An 18,145-nucleotide genomic window follows, 5' to 3' on the forward strand; every position below is an offset into this window, starting at 1 on the left:
GGAAGATATCCCTCCCTGGGGAAGGTGGCTGATTGTTCTTATAATTATGAGTGTGAGAAATATCATCACCCTGAGTCTGCCCTGGGATGTAGAGGATGTTGGGGGTGGGGGGAGAAGAGAATGGCCACCCTTTGCCTAACAAAGGGATATCCTTAATGGCATGGAAACATTAATTGGATTTGGAGTCTGATGACCTGGGTTCAAATTCAGATTCTGTGATATTGGGCAAGTCACTTAACTTTCAGAGACCTCAGTTTCCTCTTCTATAAAATAAGAGAACTGGGTTAGATGGCCTTCAAGATCCCTTCCAGCTGTAGATCCTGTGATTCCAAACTGCCCTTGCTACCTGTGTGACCTGGAGCAAGTTGCCACCCTTTCTGAGCCTGTTTCTTTTTCTGTAAAATGGAGGGCCTAAGCTTCTGTGTCTCAAGCATCATAATGCATAGAACTTTGGACTTCAGGCGCTAGGACAAATCACCCTGTTTACCTCAGTTTCCTCATTTGTCAAATGAGCTAGGTAAAGAAATGGCAAACCACTCCAGTGTCTTTGCCAAAATCCAAATGGAATCACAAAGAGTTGGATACGACTGAAACAAGTGAACAACCACAAGATTCTGAATCTTGCAAAGGGCCAGTATTGCCAGTTTGGGGATAAAGCCAACTCCATAGAACCACTAACGAGCCTCAGTTTTAAGCTTTCGCTCAATGGCTCAAGGCCAACATGATTGCATTCCCACCCCCACACCCCTTCCCAAGCCACAGCCAACAAGAGTGTCTAAATACATGATTCCCAAAATGGCAACAATGAGAACAGCTACCTCTCCCCTACTTGGAGCTTTTCCAAGAAAGCGTTCCAAGGGCCCTGGAGAAGGATTGGTTTGGGAAAGCACTCATTAGCCTGTGTGGCCTGCTGGGAGCAGGAAGAAGACCAGGCTCTTCAGACTTGGTGCTCAGCCCTTCCTGGGGCTGGAAGGAGAGTTCACTAGGTGACATATCCCCTTCTGAACACCTCATTTGAGGTCTCTGTGCCCTCCAGACTTGGTGGGAAGAGGGTGGGATGGTGGACTCAGGGAGCAGACTAAGGGGCCCACTGCCAGATATGGAAGGCCCTTCTCAGTGGAGAGTTAAAATAACCTTCCATCATATAAGAATAATAGATAACCTTGAGGGTTTTAGATAAATTCCTTTATGTATATTATCCATGTGATCTTTACAATCACTCTGTGAGGCTATTTGCTCCTATTATCCCCATCTTACAAATGAACTTACAGACAGGTTTAAGTGACAAAACCAGTGAAGATCTGAGGAAGGATTTGAACTCAGATCTTACAGTCAAGGACTTTTATCTACTGCCCCATATAAAGAAAGGTAGACAGTGTGCTCAGCCAGGAGTTAAAGAGCCCACAGGGGCTGTGCCCAGGTGTAGACACAAGATCCTGCTTCAACAACAAATAATCTCTCCTAGAGATCATAGAAAGCAAGTATATTATGGCTTTTCCCCTTTAATTTATGTTTTATTTTTTTCCTAATTAATAACTTTTTTTTTAGGTTTTTGCAAGGCAAGTGGGGTTAAGTGGCTTGCCCAAGGCCACACAGCTAGGTAATTATTAAGTGTCAGAGACCGGATTTGAACCCAGGTCCTCCTGACTCCAAGGCCGGTGCTTTATCCACTACGCCACCTAACCACCCCTAATAACTTATTTATAACTTTCAGGTCCTCCTGACTCCAGGGCTGATGCTCTATCCACTGCACCACCTAGCTGCCCCAATTTATATCTTTGAAACATCAAAATCTTTCCCAATATAGATTTACTTATTGTTTCCTTCTTTGTAGCAAAGAAAAACTTGAACAAAACTCAACCAATAGGGGCGTCTAGGTGGCGTAGTGGATAAAGCACCGGCCCTGGAGTCAGGAGTACCTGGGTTCAAATCCGGTCTCAGACACTTAATAATTACCTAGCTGTGTGGCCTTGGGCAAGCCACTTAACCCCGTTTGCCTTGCAAAAAAAATATAAAAAAAATCAACCAATAAAGCTATGAAAGAGAATGTATCCTCCTATGCTGTAGTCCCTCCCACCCGAACCTCTCTCCTAAGTGAGAGAATATTTCTCTTCTTCATTCACTCCAATGAGTCAATGAATGAAAAAGAATTATGTACCTACTATGGAATAGTTCCTACCAATAAAGTGTTTATATTTTCATACAGAGAGAAAATGGTTATAGAGAAGTGAGGGCTAGGGAGTCACAGAGATAAATAATGAGACAGCAGGGCCATTGATTGTCAGTCCCTTCCTCAAATCAATAGTAACATTGATCACTTCCTACTCCCAGGGAAGGAGGTGGAGGTGGAGGGGCCAAAAGGAGCAATGCAAATGGCACCATTTATCAGAAGATGGCCAGGATAAATGGATATGAGACATGGACTATGATCAGCAAGACAGAATGAATTGAAGTGAGTTTGCACTCACTGACTGATCATCAAGCACAGCTTTGGGGCAGAGTTACAAATTTCAAGACCCATTATTTCTCCCAGTAGGACACTTCCCACCCCCTAACCATGATCCTTGAAGCCACCTCTGGGGAATCTCACAGATTGGCAGCTGCTGTTACTCTATTCCCTCAACATTCTTTCATTCCTCTTATCTTTTTTTTTTTGTTTTGGCAAGGCAGTGAGGGTTAAGTGACTTGCCCAAGGTCACACAGCTAGGTAATTATTGTGTCTGAGTCCAGATTTGAACTCAGGTCCTCCTGACTCCAGGACTGGGACTCTATCCACTGCACTACCTAGCTGCCCCTCATCACTCTCTTGACCTTATTGGCTGAAGATCAACATAAGTTATTCAGAGTGGTATCTTTGTAATTAGATTGGGAAGATAGGACAAGGGTACCTGTCTGGCTGACTATGGTTTCCTCTAGGGAACAGGAAGGTCCCCTAAATAGTTTCTTTCTCTCCTTAGTGTTCTGTGACCCACTCCCTGGCTGACCATTGTTCAGAGCTATTAGATAAGGATAGTTTGGGTATCCAAAGTCATATCTATCAAAGTCAATAGAAGGGTCAAAATTTGCATTAGTGAAGAGATTGCTTATCCTGGTGAGGGATATTCTCAGTCAGTCAGCAAATCTTTATTTATTAAGCACCTACAAAAATGCCAGATTTTATAGATATCCAAAGCAGAGTGAAGGTTTTATATGTTACTTTTATATATTATCTCATTTAATCCTCACAACCACTTAATGAAGCAGGTACCATTATTATCCTCAGAATAAGCACTAGAAATATAAAGAAAGTCAAAAGACAGCCCCTGCTCTCAAGGAATTTCCAGACTAATGGGGGATATGGACAACAGACAATGAAGTGATCTTTAACAGAGAATCAGCACTATCATTCAGGGAACGTGGAAAGGCTTCCTGTAGCAGGTGGGATTTTAGCTGAGACTTGATGGAAGCCAAGAAGAGAAAGATGAGGCTGGAGACCAGACAGAGATGTCAGGAGAGTAAGGTATAAAAAGACTGGAAAGGTAAGAGAGAGTCAGGCTTGGAAGCACTTTGAACAGTGAACAGAATTTTACATTTCAGCTTGGAGGTGATGGGGAGCTACTGATGTTTATTGAGTAGGTCAGTGCCTGGGTCAGACTTGTACTTTAGGAAGATCACTGGGAGTAAAGTGTGGAGTGGAGGAGAGAGAAACTTGAAGCAGGGGAACCATCTAACACATTCATAGATCCCTGAGTATTAAAATACATATTGAAGCATTCTACATAGCATTCTCTTCACAACCCAAAGGCTTACTATCATTATTTGAGAGAGAAACTGTGAGTAGGGTAACCAAGTGACTTGCCTGGGGTCACACAGCTAAGGACCAGAGCTCAGATTCAGTCCTGGTCTCCTGACAATGAAGCTGGCTTTTTTCCATTGTGTGATACCTGCCTGAGAAGTGATGGGGTTCACTGCTCCTTAGCTGCATTGCCACTTTAAGATAGATCATATTTGGCTGATCTAGCCTTCCCCTTCCTCCCTCACACTACCCCAACATCAGGAGTCTATACTTTCCCAGATCTGTTATGGATCTGCCATCTTGACCTTGGCATTGGCCCCAGAGGAGGCAGATGACACCCTGGAGTTTTCCAGGGTACAACCTTTCCCTCATTCTTGTGGCCAAGGGTAAGGGTAGGGCAGAACAGGCCCAGGCATTGTCTGCTTCCTTCCAGCCAGAGCCAAGAGCAGAGAGGCAGTCCAGGCTGACCCAGCTGGCTATGTCTCCACCCCTTCCATGTTCTGAACTGATTGGTGCAAAAATCACGGGTGGAGTGTTTGGGTGCCTTTGCCCTAAATATGGCCCTGGTATGAATGTAGTCTCAGCCAGAACAGGTGCCTGGTAGGTATGCAAATAAATACAAATCTTTTGGATTTGCCACACACCTTGTTCCTAGGATAAGGGAAACCCCCATAGGAGTGGTTCAACTGTCCTCCCACTCACTGGGCTGCCATGGGATGGGGGATGACTATGAAAGGCCTGGCCTCCACAAAGGGTCACCTCTCTTTGACTCATCTCCTCTTTAGCCTTCAGGTTCCGTATCTGTCAAATGGGGCCAGACACATGGCAAATCTCTAAGAAGATTGCAAAAGGGAGAAAGTGAACAATACTATAACTCTCAATTCCATTTCTTCTTTCTTCTGGAGCCCTTTTGGGTGAAGTCCTTGGCTTCGGATGTTGTTCCAGAGGTCCTCTTCAGTTTAGGTTACTTGGAGACTTCTTTCTGGTAGAACTTTTTAACTCAACTTTTAAACAGGTCAGAACTCACATTTTCATCAATAGGAGATAAAACTGACAGAAGATTGTTACTGGGACTTCCCTCCCTGGAATCAGTGAAATCACAGGTATCTCTTTCTTTCTCCAGGTTCCTACACTCCAAGGGAAAACTGCCCAAAGGTAAGATCGCTTCCCTGACAAGCGATATTCCCTGCACTCTGTTTAAGCCACCTAGATAGCTAGGAGAAAGACTTCCATCTGGAGCACTGGTTGGGGTCAGGAGCAGAGGGGCTGTGAATCAAAGAAAGCCCCCCTTCATCCTTTTATTCTCAGGCCCAGGGCCTATCCTGAGGCAGGATTATAGAAGAACAGACCATGGAAGTTAGTTCCCTTATCTTGCAGGAGAAGAAAACTGAGGTCCGGAAAGGTCAGCTGGGGGGGAGAGAAGGAGGCCAAGAGCCAAGCCTACCAACCCACTCTTCCCAAACTCCAACCCACTCTGCCCACCACCACTTCATGTATTTGCATTATAACAGGAGACTGGAAATCAGTCAATCATCAAGGAATTAAGTCCTAATTTTGTTCTGAGCTCTGGAACCCCAAAGCCTCTAGAGAGGACATTTCAGGCCCATCGGTGAGTTAGAATGGGGAGGAGTCTTGATTATAAGAAATCAAGAAGAAAAAAAAATTGAAATACTTTGAGGAATCTATGAAGTTGATGGGGCCACCCAGGAGGGGTGGGCTTTGAGTTCTTTTCCCAATCAACTCCAAGTCATCTGCACCTCCTCCTCCCAGGGTGGTGAGAGGTTGATTCTTTCTCCCTTTGGCATCCTGGAAACCAAAGATTGAAAGCTCTGTGTCTCAGGGGTAGGAAGAACAAGGCGCTGCCCTGATGGCCTATGATGGAGGTGCCAGGCACCTGTGGGTACTGCCAGCCCTGCTTCTCAAATCCTCTTTAGAGTAGGGAACCTCTCCCAAGAGGAATCAGCCTCTTCTAGGGCAAAGCATTGGCCTCCCCAGGCCCTCACTTCAGTCCATCTAGCTTGAATGGGTCGGTCATAGAACTCGAAACTGGAAGGGCCCGAGCTGTCTACTCCAAATCCTTCATTTCACAGAGGTGGAAGTTGAGGTTCAAATGTAAGAAACCATACTCCACAAAAACACTTGTGAGGCGACTACAGAGTGCAAGGCCTTGAGGAGACAGAGTTCACATGGACATTGTTCAATCTTGGCTTTATGGGAAGAACACTGGCTCCAATGGCAGAAGACCTGCTCAAATCCAGGCTCAGCCACTTCCTACCTATGACCTTGGACAGATCATTTCTTCTCCCTCGGCTTCACTTTCCCCATGTTTAGGTTGAGGCTCTAGAGCTACAGTCCCAAGATTCTCGTGAGCCTAAGCACTTGTATTCCATAGCTGGTCAGTAACAAACTGAGCTGGGCATCAAACGCTGACCTTCCACCCACTGATGGAGCTCTCACTTGATTCAGTGAACACTTCTCTCCCTCCCTCCCAAACCGGGGCAGCCCAGATATGTCCACCAGCTCACATTTCAGTCGGGCTTTGTGTCTGCAAAGAGCTTTCCTTCCAGCAGTGCCGCAGGATCAGGAGGGCAAACACCATCCCTTCCAGGCCCCATGCCCAGGGCCTGCCTCCAATTACCTGGGGGACCTTGGTCACCAGAAGGTGACTCTGGCTCTTGAGGGATCCCAGAGCAAAATGGACTTTCAAGACTGAAACAGAGTCGACAAATCTGGATCTCTTGGGAAAAAATGTTTCTTCTCTTTCCTCTAACATCCCTGGTCCTCAGTTTTCTCCTGGGTCAAATTAAGGGGTTGAGCCTGCTGCCTATGCAGTCCCTTCCTGCTCTAACTTTAGTGGTGATGCTATGATCACACCACTGGAAAGGATCTAAGCTGAGGTCTGAATTGAGGCATCCTTCTTTTAAATTGAGATCACCACACAGCGCAGGAAGGATAGCAGAACCTTGGACTAATCTCTTCTTTTTACAGAGCAGGAAACAGAATCTCTGAGAGGTGGGCACCAAGCTCCTGGGCTATAAACCCCGCTCCAGGACAACAAGATGAAATTGTTCTGCATTGTTGAGAGCAAGGCAGATGGTTAGGAAATCCACCATCAATCTGGGACCCAGAGGTAGAACCACGGACCCTTACTTTCTGTCAGATATGTCAACCAAGACTACATTGTGGGGGTGAACTGGGTTCAAATCCGACCTCAGACACTTAATAATTACCTAGCCATGGGGCCTTGGGCAAGCCACTTAACCCCACTGCCTTGCAAAAATCTAAATAAATCAATAAATAAAAAGATTTAGCATTGTGGTCTCTGTCAAAGCATAAAGAGGTCCCAAGGAAAGGAGTAAGACTGAGACCAAAATGGTTTGGAACTTTCTCTAGGGAAAGATACCTGTCGTTTCCCTTTCTAAATAGAAATGAAGGGAGGCAACCCCTGAAGGCCTGTGATTTCCCAGGAAAGGGATCTGAGGAATCCAGAGTGCCCACAGTTGGTTTGGATTCTCGCTTCCCCATTATTTACCTGGATAGCCTTGGGTTAATGGCTCCACCTCTGGGAGAGTCTATTTCCTGCTCTGTAAAAAAGAAGAGATTAGTCCAAGGTTCTTAACCTGAGGACTACGAATTAAAAAAAAAAAGCCATACCTACTCTGATGACTACTTCAAGATGATTTATTTCTTCTATAATTCCATGTATTTTATGTCTTCCCTATAAAAGTCTGAGGAGAGGCCATAGGCTTCCCCAGACATTGCCGAAGGGGTCCAGGATACAAACAAGGTATAGAAACCGTGATCCCAGTGGCCTCCACAGTCCCTTCCAGTTCTCACATTCTGAGCATTTCAAGGGAAAGGAGGGTCCTAAGATGACATTCAGACTTGCACTGGGACCAGAAGTCTGAATAGGCGGGTTTCTCATCCCATCTCTGCCCCTAATTATCAGGATCACAAGTTTTAGGACCCTCATCCTAGGTCTACATCTGGAAGCAACCTCAGAGGCCATGAGGCCAACCTTGTCTCCTTTGTTTGTTTTTATTTATTTATTTCTTTTCATCCGTATGCACATGTATATTTTTAAATTACAAAATTTCCTTCCACTCTCCCCTCCCACCCCCCTCCCTTCAGTGGTGAACAGTCAGGTTAGCACTGAACATACATATTTTGATCAGTATGAGGAATGAGGAGTCTCCTTTGTTTTCTTTGAAAGAGGAATCTGACCCAGAGAGCTTGATTGATTTGCCCAGAGTCTAGGATCTTAGGTGGGCTTTAAAACCTGTCCAGACCCCCTCAGTATCCTCCTGTGTTAAAAAAAAAAGACCCATTTAGGGAGATGAGCTCTAAGGTCTGTTCTCTCCCATCCCCCATATAGCTCTGGAGACCCCCCCCAGGTATTGGCTCGGGCAGCCCCCAACGAGGGGTTGAATATTCTCTGCTTCTGGACCAGGTCCTCCCCTCCTGAGCGTTTGGGTAGACTGGCAGCCCCCTCCCCCTGAGGCAGGTGCAGGACCCTCAGCCTGGGTTGGCTAAGCAGCTCTCCACCAGGGGAAGAGGGCTGAGCGGATGGGAGGGATTACATCATCTCCGTCTCCTCTCTCCGCCTGCACATAACAATCTCTGGGAAGGCTCGAGCTTGGGAGCAGCACTCTAACTAAGCCCTTCCAAATATAGGCCGGGCCGAGCTGCCCAACTGGCATGTGATCGGGCAGGCCTGAGGAGCTGGCTCTGAGAAAGGCTTAATGAGAACTGAGCGATGGGGGGGGCGGGGTGGTGCAGCCCAAAGATTTCCTTGGAGAGATAGGGGAAACATGGCCCAGGCCTGCTCCATTCCCACGTCAGCCTAGCGCCCTCATAAATTATAAATCATTTACAGCGAAGCCAGCTGGACCCGCCGGGTGAGCTGGCTCACCTTGGCAAGGTCAGAGAAAGAGGCGTCTGCGTGTTCCAAAGCACTGAGCTCCACCCTGGCTTCCCTTCCCCCTCAGATCCTTCCTGCCCTAGATGGAAATTAGCCGTCTTGCCCTTGAGCAAGACCACTGCCACTTGGAGTGGCCCGAGACTAGCAGCCCGAGATCACTGACTTTGACCAAAGACACGCTCACACATCCATACACGCATCCATATACATGTAGACACTCACATAACACAGTCATGGCCTAGCTACCCAGGATGGCACCCCCTCCATTGCCTTAGTCTCTCCAGGCTGCATGGCCAGGAGGCTTGGAAGCCTCCAGACACTCTCCTCTCCTGCCCTGCCCTCTCCCAAGGGTCACTGTGGCTACTCTCCTCCAGGCCTGGGGTTTCCCTGGCTCACTGCCCAACTTGCTGAGCTAGGCCTTCACAGAGAGTGGGGAGCCAAAGAGCCCTTTCTTTATTGAACGGCCCAAAAACCCCTCCTCAACTTCCCATACCCCTATACCCGTTCCATTTCTAGACTGCCCCAGGGTTGTCACCTTCTCCCCACCACCAGAATAGACCAAACTGAGGAAGGGATGATGCAAGATGTCCTGCAGTCCCTGGACCTCTCCTGGCCTCCATCTTCTATCCTCCCTGTCCTCCCTTAGCCAGTCTGGCCAATCACCCAAGGTGGGTGCGGGGAGGACACTTCCTTGGCCCTCACCTGGATTCCACATGGGAAGAACAGAAAACTCAGGTTCTAACCCTGGGCCTCCTTTTTCTTATCTGTAAAACAAAGAAGTTGGACTAGATTGTGAAGGCCTCTCCCAGCTCTAATTCTGTCTCCTCTTCCTCTCAAGGGTATCTGGGCTCATTTTGACTGAACCGGGAAACAGCCTCCAAAAGGAACTAGCCCATCTTTCATTGAGACCCAGTGTGGTTATAATGGAAGGAACACTGGGGACTCCTGAAGCCCGGGTTCTTAAACCAACATGGGGGGGTGGTTAGGAAGAGCCAGGCTTGAACCCCACCTCAGCCACACATGAACTGTGGGACTCCAGGCAAGGAATTTAGCCTCTCTGAGAATTTCCTCATCTATCAAATGAGGCTGATAATAAAGAACTCACAAGGTTGAACCTCAGTTTCCTCCTCTGAAAAAATGAGGCAGCTCAGTGGTAAAATCAGGAAGCTCTGAGCTCAAATCCAGCCTCAGACACAGTATGACCCCAGGCCAGTCACTTGACCCCTGCCTCAGTTTCCCTATCTGCAATCTAGCTACCATAGGAGGTAAATGAGCTCTCAGCTTCCTCTCAGCTGTGATGATGTATGACTGCCGGAGGAAAGGAAATATCCCCGGCACCAAGGAGACATTTCCTTTTCTGGTTCTTTGAAATAAGCAGCTGTGGTGGGAAGTTTTAAGAGGAAGTGGCTTGGGGTGGGGGGAGAGGCAATAAAAATAGAGGCATCCTTGAAGCATTTTAAAAAATAAATTTTATTGATGTACTTAGTTCTTATCTTGCCCAGATTTCTACCCCCCTTCCACACTGCAGAGTCATCCCTTATATCAAAGAATAATACAACTTTTAAAAACAAGCCTAGCCTTTGGAGCCACCACCCTTACCCCACCCCTGCCCAGATGCCAAGCCCAGCAGAGCAGCCCCTGCCCCTGCCCAGGACAAGGCCCCCAGAATCCCAGCAGCTCTGCCAAGGTATCTGATCTGGGAAGTGACTGGCTCCAAAGCCTGCCCAAGAGAGGAAAGGCCATGTGTGAGTCCTGCCTATCCTAGGCTGGCACACGTGGTTGGCTACCCACAAGGGAGCAGTGTCGGGCGCCATCTACTGCTCCCAGACCTTTACTGCAGCCCCTACCCAGGCAGGCCCAGACTGGATGACCTTCACCGTGGTTCCTAGTCTTCCCTCCCACTGCCCAATTGGCCAGCCTTTCCCCAGCCTGGTTTGGGTTCTCTACCTCTAATGGGGACTGTTTGAGAATATCCCCAAAGTTTGATGGTAGTATTCTGGGGAGATCAGAGCTGCCCATGGGGAGGGGCTCTCAACCTTTATGCATCATTGGTCCCTTGGGCAGCCTAGAGAAAACCTATGGATACCTTCCCAGAATCCTGTACTTAAATGCATAAGCTAAAACTCCTAGAGTTACAAAGGAAGCCAATCATGTGGAAATAGCAAGAAAAACAAATTCAAAGTCTGCAAACTAAGAATTCCCAAGATTCTAGGCCCATCCATTTGGATCCTTCCACATAAATGCTCACAGTTTAGCCAAAAAGCAGGCTAGTTCTTCCTAGAAGAGGCTGATCTGGCATGGCAGATGGGTAGATGGCAATCACTGGGTAAATAAAAAGGGCGGTGGGGTCATATACTCCTATGAGGAAGTCCAGGAGGGAGGGAAGGGGAAGGGGAAGCACAATGCAGAACATTTGGAACAGGGAAGAAGAAACAAGCAGTTTGTGAAGATCAAACATACGGAAAGCATTTTGCCAACCCTTGAGCTCTATAGAAACTGAAGCCCTGACTGTAATGTATATGTTTTGAACCACATTTCCTAAGTGAGCTGTGAGGAGCTGTAGCATTTGGGACTGGAAGGGACCTTTCCATTTTTATAGAGAGTTCAGTGACTCACTCAGGGATACCACAAGCAGCAAGGAACCCCAGAGGTTCATCCAGAATCTCGGACTCAAAACGAGGAGATAGTACCTCGCACAGAGGGGCCTTTCAGGGAACCATGAACAGTGAAGATTGTTTCAAAGCAGCATCTACAATCTATGTAACGGGCATGAGAAGAAAGGATTAAGAAAGCAGGGGTCCCCAGTCCAGCTTTGGTTTCCATTAAGAATGTCTCAGATCTGACCCCAAAAGATTCATGAACTTGAAGAGCCAGCTACAGGATCAGCTTGTCCATCCCTTACATCTCGTTGTCATTTTACAAAGAGGCAAGCTCGTCTGATGATCTGCTCAGTGTCAGTCACTGTGAATTAGAGGCCTTAGCTGGGTAGTTTTTTTTTTTTTAATTTCTAGTCCACTGTTCTTTTCCCTGTGCAGTGTAGTGGGTAGGGCTGAACTGGCAAGGGGGGCAAAGTGGTTGGGAAGAATCACATGGGGAAAAATCCATGAGCTCATAATAAAGGAATTAACCTTTTCCTCTCTCTTCCTTCTCCTTTCCCTGCCTCCCTCATCCAACCTCTTTTCCAGGATGTTCAGTCCTTACCTTGGAGTCCGTGAACATACTGAGGAAATACTTGTCCATACTGGATATACCCTTCACCTGGTTACAAACCCAGGATGTTCTCTTTGTCTTAACCAAAAAAGAATTAGAGAAGGCCAAGGTGAGTGAGGTCCCATGCCTCCCACTGCCATGGTCAGAGACAAAGCCCATCAATCTCTGAGTCTCTGGCAGGTCTAAACTAAGAGGACCATCTGCCATCACCTTTTATTTTGTTCCAAGTTAGGGAGTCACATCAAGAGTTTCTTTGGGGGTGCAGCTAGGTGGCGCAGTGGATAAAACACCAGCCCTGGAGTCAGGAGTACCTGGGTTCAAATCCGATCTCAGACACTTAATAATTACCTAGCTGTGTAGCCTTGGGCAAGCCACTTAATCCCATTTGCCTTGCAAAAACCTAAAAAAAAAAGTTTCTTTGGGAGGGGGAGTAGTCATTGGAACTAGTATCAATCCCAAAAAAGGTACATTATTCCAGGAGAAGGTAAGCTCCTTGGGGGCAAGACTCATTTGTGATTTTGATTTTGTCTGCCCCAATGGTTTTGGAGAAGGAAATAAATCACTCCTGAATCTTTGCCATGAAAATTCCAAGTAGGGTCATGAGGAGTTGATATGAATGAAAAACAGCACCCCAGTGGCTTGCAAGATAACTGGAAGATAGTATTTCATAAGTGTTGAATGAACAAATCTTAACAGATTTGTTCAGTCATTTCAGTTGTATTCAACTCTTTGTGACCTCATTTGGAGTTTTCTTGGCAGAGGTACTAGAGTGGTTTGCTGTTTCCTTCTCCAGATCATTTGACAGATGAGGAAACTTGAAGCAAACCTAGTTTAGTGACTTTTCCAGGGGCACACAGCTAGTAAGATCTGAGGCTGGATTTGAACTCGGGGACTTGAGCCTTCCTTCCTGACTCCAGAACCAGTGCTCTATTCCTACTTAAAATAAACATAATGAATAAATGAATGATATGAATGCCTCAATGTGAGTTGAGGCTAACTCTAAGACTTCCACCTTGGACAACCAGAAAAACTGACATGTTGAACTAATGGTGTCTGAGAGATGAGCAGTTCACACTGATCCAAAGGTCAGTCAATGATTCAGGACTGAAGTTCAGGAGAGAGGGCTGGAGGGCCTCGCTGGATCTGGGAGTTGTCTCTGAGGAGGAGAGCAGAGGAGAACCTTGAAAGAGAAAGGGCAGAAGAGGTAGATCATGAAGGGCTCCTCAAGGCCCATGGGAACTTTGCATGGAGAGATGGAGCAGCCATTCCAGCTCATCCAGGCCAACACCCACTCTCTACAAATGAAGCAAGGTCTACCAAAGGGAAGCGATTTGGACAAGTTCATACAGGCCATTCTTAGATGCTTCGGCTCTGGAGGCTTCACTCTGCCCTTCAAGGGGTATCAGAGTTTGATTTCAGTCTCCTCATCCAGCCATCTCAGGCCCCCAGAGCCTCCGCCCTCCTCCCCAACCACATTTTTATATAGTAAAATTAATCAAGGGTAGCTGTGATGTGGTGGACAGAGGGAGAAAGGAAGGAAGCCTCCCACACCTTCTAGGTGACCCCAGGGGCTACTGCTGCTCCTCTCCTGTCACTGTCCTTGGATCTGGGAAGCCTGGGTTCCATGCCCATCTCTGCGCTTCCTGGCTGGGGGTCCCTACAGAAGTCCTTCCCCCTCTTGCTTTCTTCCTTTTTAAATTTGGGGTGATCAGCCCAGCCGTGCTCAGGGAGTTCTGTCTAGTCCAACATTAGTAGATGTTAGCCCTAAGTCCTGGGGATGCCAAGACAGAAGGAGAAAGCTTTGCCAACTTTATGGGAAGTGCCTTAACCAGGTGAACTGGGGCCAATGTCATTGTAGGCACAAGTCCTCATCCTTGTCCTTCTTCCTCCCTCCAGAAGGCCATGCTCTGTCACAAGAGTCAGCTCCTCTGGTACCGGGTCCTCTACATCATCTTCTCCCGCTTCATGGTCATCAACTCACTGAACTTCCTTTAACGCTGTGGAGAGTCTCAACAACCCAGAACAAAGGAGAAGAGTTCCGAGAAGATGGGGCTCTCTGACCCAGACCCAAAATTCACAGGGCTGGACCCAGCTCCGCAGCTCTGGCGGCCTTCCACACCTGAAGGGTCACTGTACAACTGTTTGATTTCCTGAGGTTGTAGGAGGGTTCCAGGAAGCAGACAGCGAAGGTCATCTGCACTGAGTTGTCAGAGGCAATAAGCTTCTGTCCTCCACAAGCCTAGGACTGGCAATACCAAAAGACCTGAATTGGCAGGAAACGGGACAGATCTGAGCCTCCAGCTCAATGATTTCTGTGATTCAGGTGGCCTGATACTATAGGAAGAACAGAAGGCCAGTCAAGTGAGAGATAAGAGCTGGTTCCTTTTCTTTCACTATTAAAGTATTGATATTTTCAAATTGGTCTTACTATTTCTTATGAGATAGTGCAAAGAAAGTTGAACTTGGAAGTAGGGAAGTAGGTAAGTCATTTCCCATCTCTGAACCTCAACTCCTGTAGGACCAATCTCACAGAGACTCAAAGGAGATCATCTTCATAAAGGATTAGGCCACCCCTAAAGCACTACCCAACTGTCAGTTGTGACACAATTGGGAGCAGAAGACCTATGTTCCTGCCCCACCTCTGTGACCCCAGGTCAGTCTCTAAGACTATACATCACAGAAGAAGCACTGACCTGCATTGATGGAGGGAATCAGAGAGGTCCAAACCACCTGGGCCACAAGAGATGACTGCTAGCCAGGTAGATTGGACTTCCTACTCAGAAAGCCTGGGATCATGCCTTGCCTAGCAAAGGAATGAAGGATGAGGACTTGGTGGATGGGGAAGGGGCAGAGACCTGCCTGAGCTAACAAGGAGTGAGGGCTGCATGGAGGAAAGTGACACCTGTTAACACCGGCAAGGTAGAGTGGCCAACCAGGCAAAAGAGTTTGAACTGTGATTACTGGGTGGGTACTGGGTATCCATGGAGGATGTGGGAGCACAGGAGTGACAGGCTGGTCCCTAGCTTCTTTTCCAGCTCTGATACTCGTTAATCTATTAATAGGAAAAGGAAAATGTGAGATGGCTACTAATACAATCAGGAAGGAAAGGGTAAAGCCAGGACTGGATCAGTGCCCTTGGCAAGATCCCAGCTCTTCCCACCCTACTGCTTTGAGGGGATTAACGTTGGTCTATGGAGGCTTGTGAACCTAGAATTCTTTTTTTAATATTTATTTTTTCCAATTACATGCAAAGATAGTTTTCAACATTCATCTTTTTGTAAGATTTTAAGTACCACATTTTTCTACTTCCTCTCCTTCTCTTCCCTCTTCCCTTTGACAGCGAGTAATCTGATATAGGTTATGCATGTATAATCATGTTTAACATATTTTCATATTAGTCATGTTGTAAAAGAAGATTTAGGGGCAGCTAGATGGTGCAATGGATAGAGTACCAGCCCTGGAGTCAGGAGAATCTGAGTTCAAATATGACCTCAGACACTTAATAATTACCTAACTATGTGACCTTGGGCAAGTCACTTAACCCTATTGCCTTGCAAAAACCAAAAGAAAAAAAGAAAAAGAAAAAAAGTGAAAACAGTATACTTTTTCAGCATTTAGTTTTTTCTCTGAACATTTTCTGGATGGTATTTTCCATCGCAAGTCCTTTAGAGCCATCTTTGGTCACTGAATGGTTGAGAAGAGCAAAGTCCATCACAGTTGATCATCTCACAAAATTGCTATTACTGTGTATAGTGTTCTGGTTCTGCTCACTTCACCCAGCATCCGTTCATGCAAGCCTGTCCAGGCTTTTCTGAAGTCTGTCCACACATGATTTTTTATAGAACAATAGTGCTCCATCACATTCATATACCACAATTCTGAGCCTAGAATTCTTAAGTCACCAGATTTTTAAACAAAGGAACTACAGTCCCCCTAGACATTTCAAGCCCCAGAAAAGCAGTATTGATGTAGCCTCATGGTCCACCAGACATTATCCCCACAGGCCATCTTCTCACTATTGACTTCATTAACCTATAAAACAGCAGCTTGGAAACAGCCAGGTATCAGAAATTCAATTTCTTGCAGCCTTAAATCCACCCAAACAGATAATTAACTGTCTCCACTTAAGGGCTGACCTTGGGACACCTCCTCTCTCCGTAACTCCCTATCTCCAACTCCATCTGCAATAAACAGCATCCAAATGGAGGCAAGATTATGTTCTGCAGAGACCAGAAGAAGTTGCCCCTCCACCCCTGCTCCCCCCTAGGTTGACTCACAGGCTTTGAGGACTTCTCCAGTTCAAGGGGGGAAAAAAGAGATCATGATGATTATTTTCAGATATATAAAAGGCTATCCCATGGGAGAGGGTTAACTTTGTTCTATGGCCCCACAAGGCATACGGGGAGCAGCAGGTGTGGAGAATCTGGTTTATGCTACCTCTAAAAAAACTTCTAAGAAATTTATTCTAAAACCAAAGCATAACTTTTTCACTAGAGCTCTGGAAAAGTAGACTGTCTTGTAAAAGGAGTGGCTTTCTCATTGGTGAAACAAAGTTCCTGATAACCAGGAAAGGGCCTTGGCTCTGAAGGCAAAGAATCTGGTTCCAAATCCTGCCTCTTGCCACCTGTGTGACCTTGGGGAAGTCACTTCCACTCTGTGGGCCTCTCAGGCCCCACCCTACATCTGTGCTCTAGTGTGCAAATACACTTTGTCCAGGATGGCCATAGAGGAGAGGAAGTTGATGATCTCCTTCCCTGACTGGCTTGATCATCTCCAAAAAGCCAGAAGAGGAGAATGTCAACTGAGGGCTCCCCGAAAGGCCACTTCAGTGAGTCATGAGTCAGTTTTTTTCCAACCTAATGGATTTTTCCAGTACAAGCCAGCACTCTCCCGAGAAGTTGTTGGTTTTTTTTAACTGAATTTCTGTAAAAGTGAGTTCTGGTTTGAATGTTTGGGGCAAAGGAAGTGCAGAGGGGAGGGAGCAAAGCTCACTCTTTAAAGTAATTTGTGTATAAGAAATGGAAGAAAATATATCCAGGTGAGGCCTAATTGGAGCACAAAAAGAATGAAGATGACAGATGGGTAGTCTGCAAGTTACAGTGGGAGTCATGAAATATGAAAAGACCTTGAGGGAAACCACCTCCCATTGTGGGTAGCCTCTGGGGGAGCGGGAGCACTTGGGAAAAGACACAAATAAGAAGGGGGAAAAGCATGGTGGGCAGGGCCCTGTAGAAACATGAAGAGAATTCATTCTTAAGCTTCTCCATATCTCCATAACTTTTGTTTATATATCGCCTTCATTTCCCATTCCATCTCTCCTTCTTCCAGTGGTAAAGAATAAAAAAGGGGAGATATAGTTCAGTAAAATTAATCAATAGGAAGACCCAGTTTGATATAAAGGTAGAGATCTGCACCCATAGTCCTGCCTCTCTATCTCTCCTCTTTTTTCCTCTTTGGGGGCAAGCTTGGTTGTTAGAATTTCCCACTACTTAGTTTCAGTTAAAAGCTGCTCTTTTCTAGCGTTACTAAGGTCCCCTTGGTTTTCTTATGGGATTGTTCTGAGGGCCTTGATCTCTTCCATCACTTTCTCTTTCTTCTAAAACCCCATTGGACAATTCCTTCCCTTTCTCTTCTTAAGAAATGAATTGTGTTTTTACGTCACTTTTGGATAGCAACCCCAACTCCTTTTGGGAACTGGACACTCCTTTGTGTCTTTGTAGCAAAGAAAAACAACAAAAGTAAATAATATGGTGACTATGCTCAACAATATTTACAGCACCCTATCCAAGGAGTCTCCCACCTGCCTGCCCAGAAGAAGAAAGCCTGGGGCAGGGAGGTGGCACAATAGATGGAGCACCTGCCCTGGAGTAGGGAGGATCTGAGTTCAAATTTGACCTCAGATACTTGACTGTGTGACCCTGGGCAAGTCACTTAACCCTGATCCCCTCACTTAAAAAAAAGACGGAAGAAAAAGAAAATCTGGATCATCCATGTAGACCAATGTGAACATCTTCCTGGCTAAGAGCAACCTACCTGAAGATCTCCATGTGATAATAGAGGTAAGAAAGAAGAGCTAGCTCAAAGGGGAGTGGACAGAAGGATGAATTTGGAGTCAGAAGACCTGGGTGCAAAACCTGCCCTTACTACTCATGTGACCTTGAGATCACTTCATCTTTCTGAGGCTCAGTTTCCTCAGCTATAATGCAAGGAAAACGGCAGTGATGACCCCTAGAGTCCCT

The 18,145-nt window shown here is 46.4% G+C and overlaps 1 protein-coding gene across 3 annotated transcripts in view; it reads left to right on the forward strand.

The window, feature by feature from the left end:
• PIGL (phosphatidylinositol glycan anchor biosynthesis class L) overlaps nt 1-18,145 on the forward strand; it is a 209,589-nt gene that overhangs the window by 128,851 nt on the left and 62,593 nt on the right. For 2 of the 3 annotated variants that reach the window (XR_012468831.1, XR_012468830.1), the window contains exons 5-7: nt 4,899-4,930; nt 11,882-12,015; nt 13,803-14,825. Coding sequence is in view for 1 of the 3 variants with exons in the window: in XM_074189275.1 (XP_074045376.1) it covers nt 4,899-4,930; nt 11,882-12,015; nt 13,803-13,901 (265 nt within the window). In the remaining 2 variants the exon portion in view is untranslated. Of the gene's footprint in view, nt 1-4,898; nt 4,931-11,881; nt 12,016-13,802 lie in introns of all 3 variants that reach the window. The other variant, XM_074189275.1, reaches the window with a different exon arrangement.

This window comes from Macrotis lagotis, chromosome 5, assembly GCF_037893015.1.
Source record: "Macrotis lagotis isolate mMagLag1 chromosome 5, bilby.v1.9.chrom.fasta, whole genome shotgun sequence".
Taxonomy (NCBI): domain Eukaryota; kingdom Metazoa; phylum Chordata; class Mammalia; order Peramelemorphia; family Peramelidae; genus Macrotis; species Macrotis lagotis.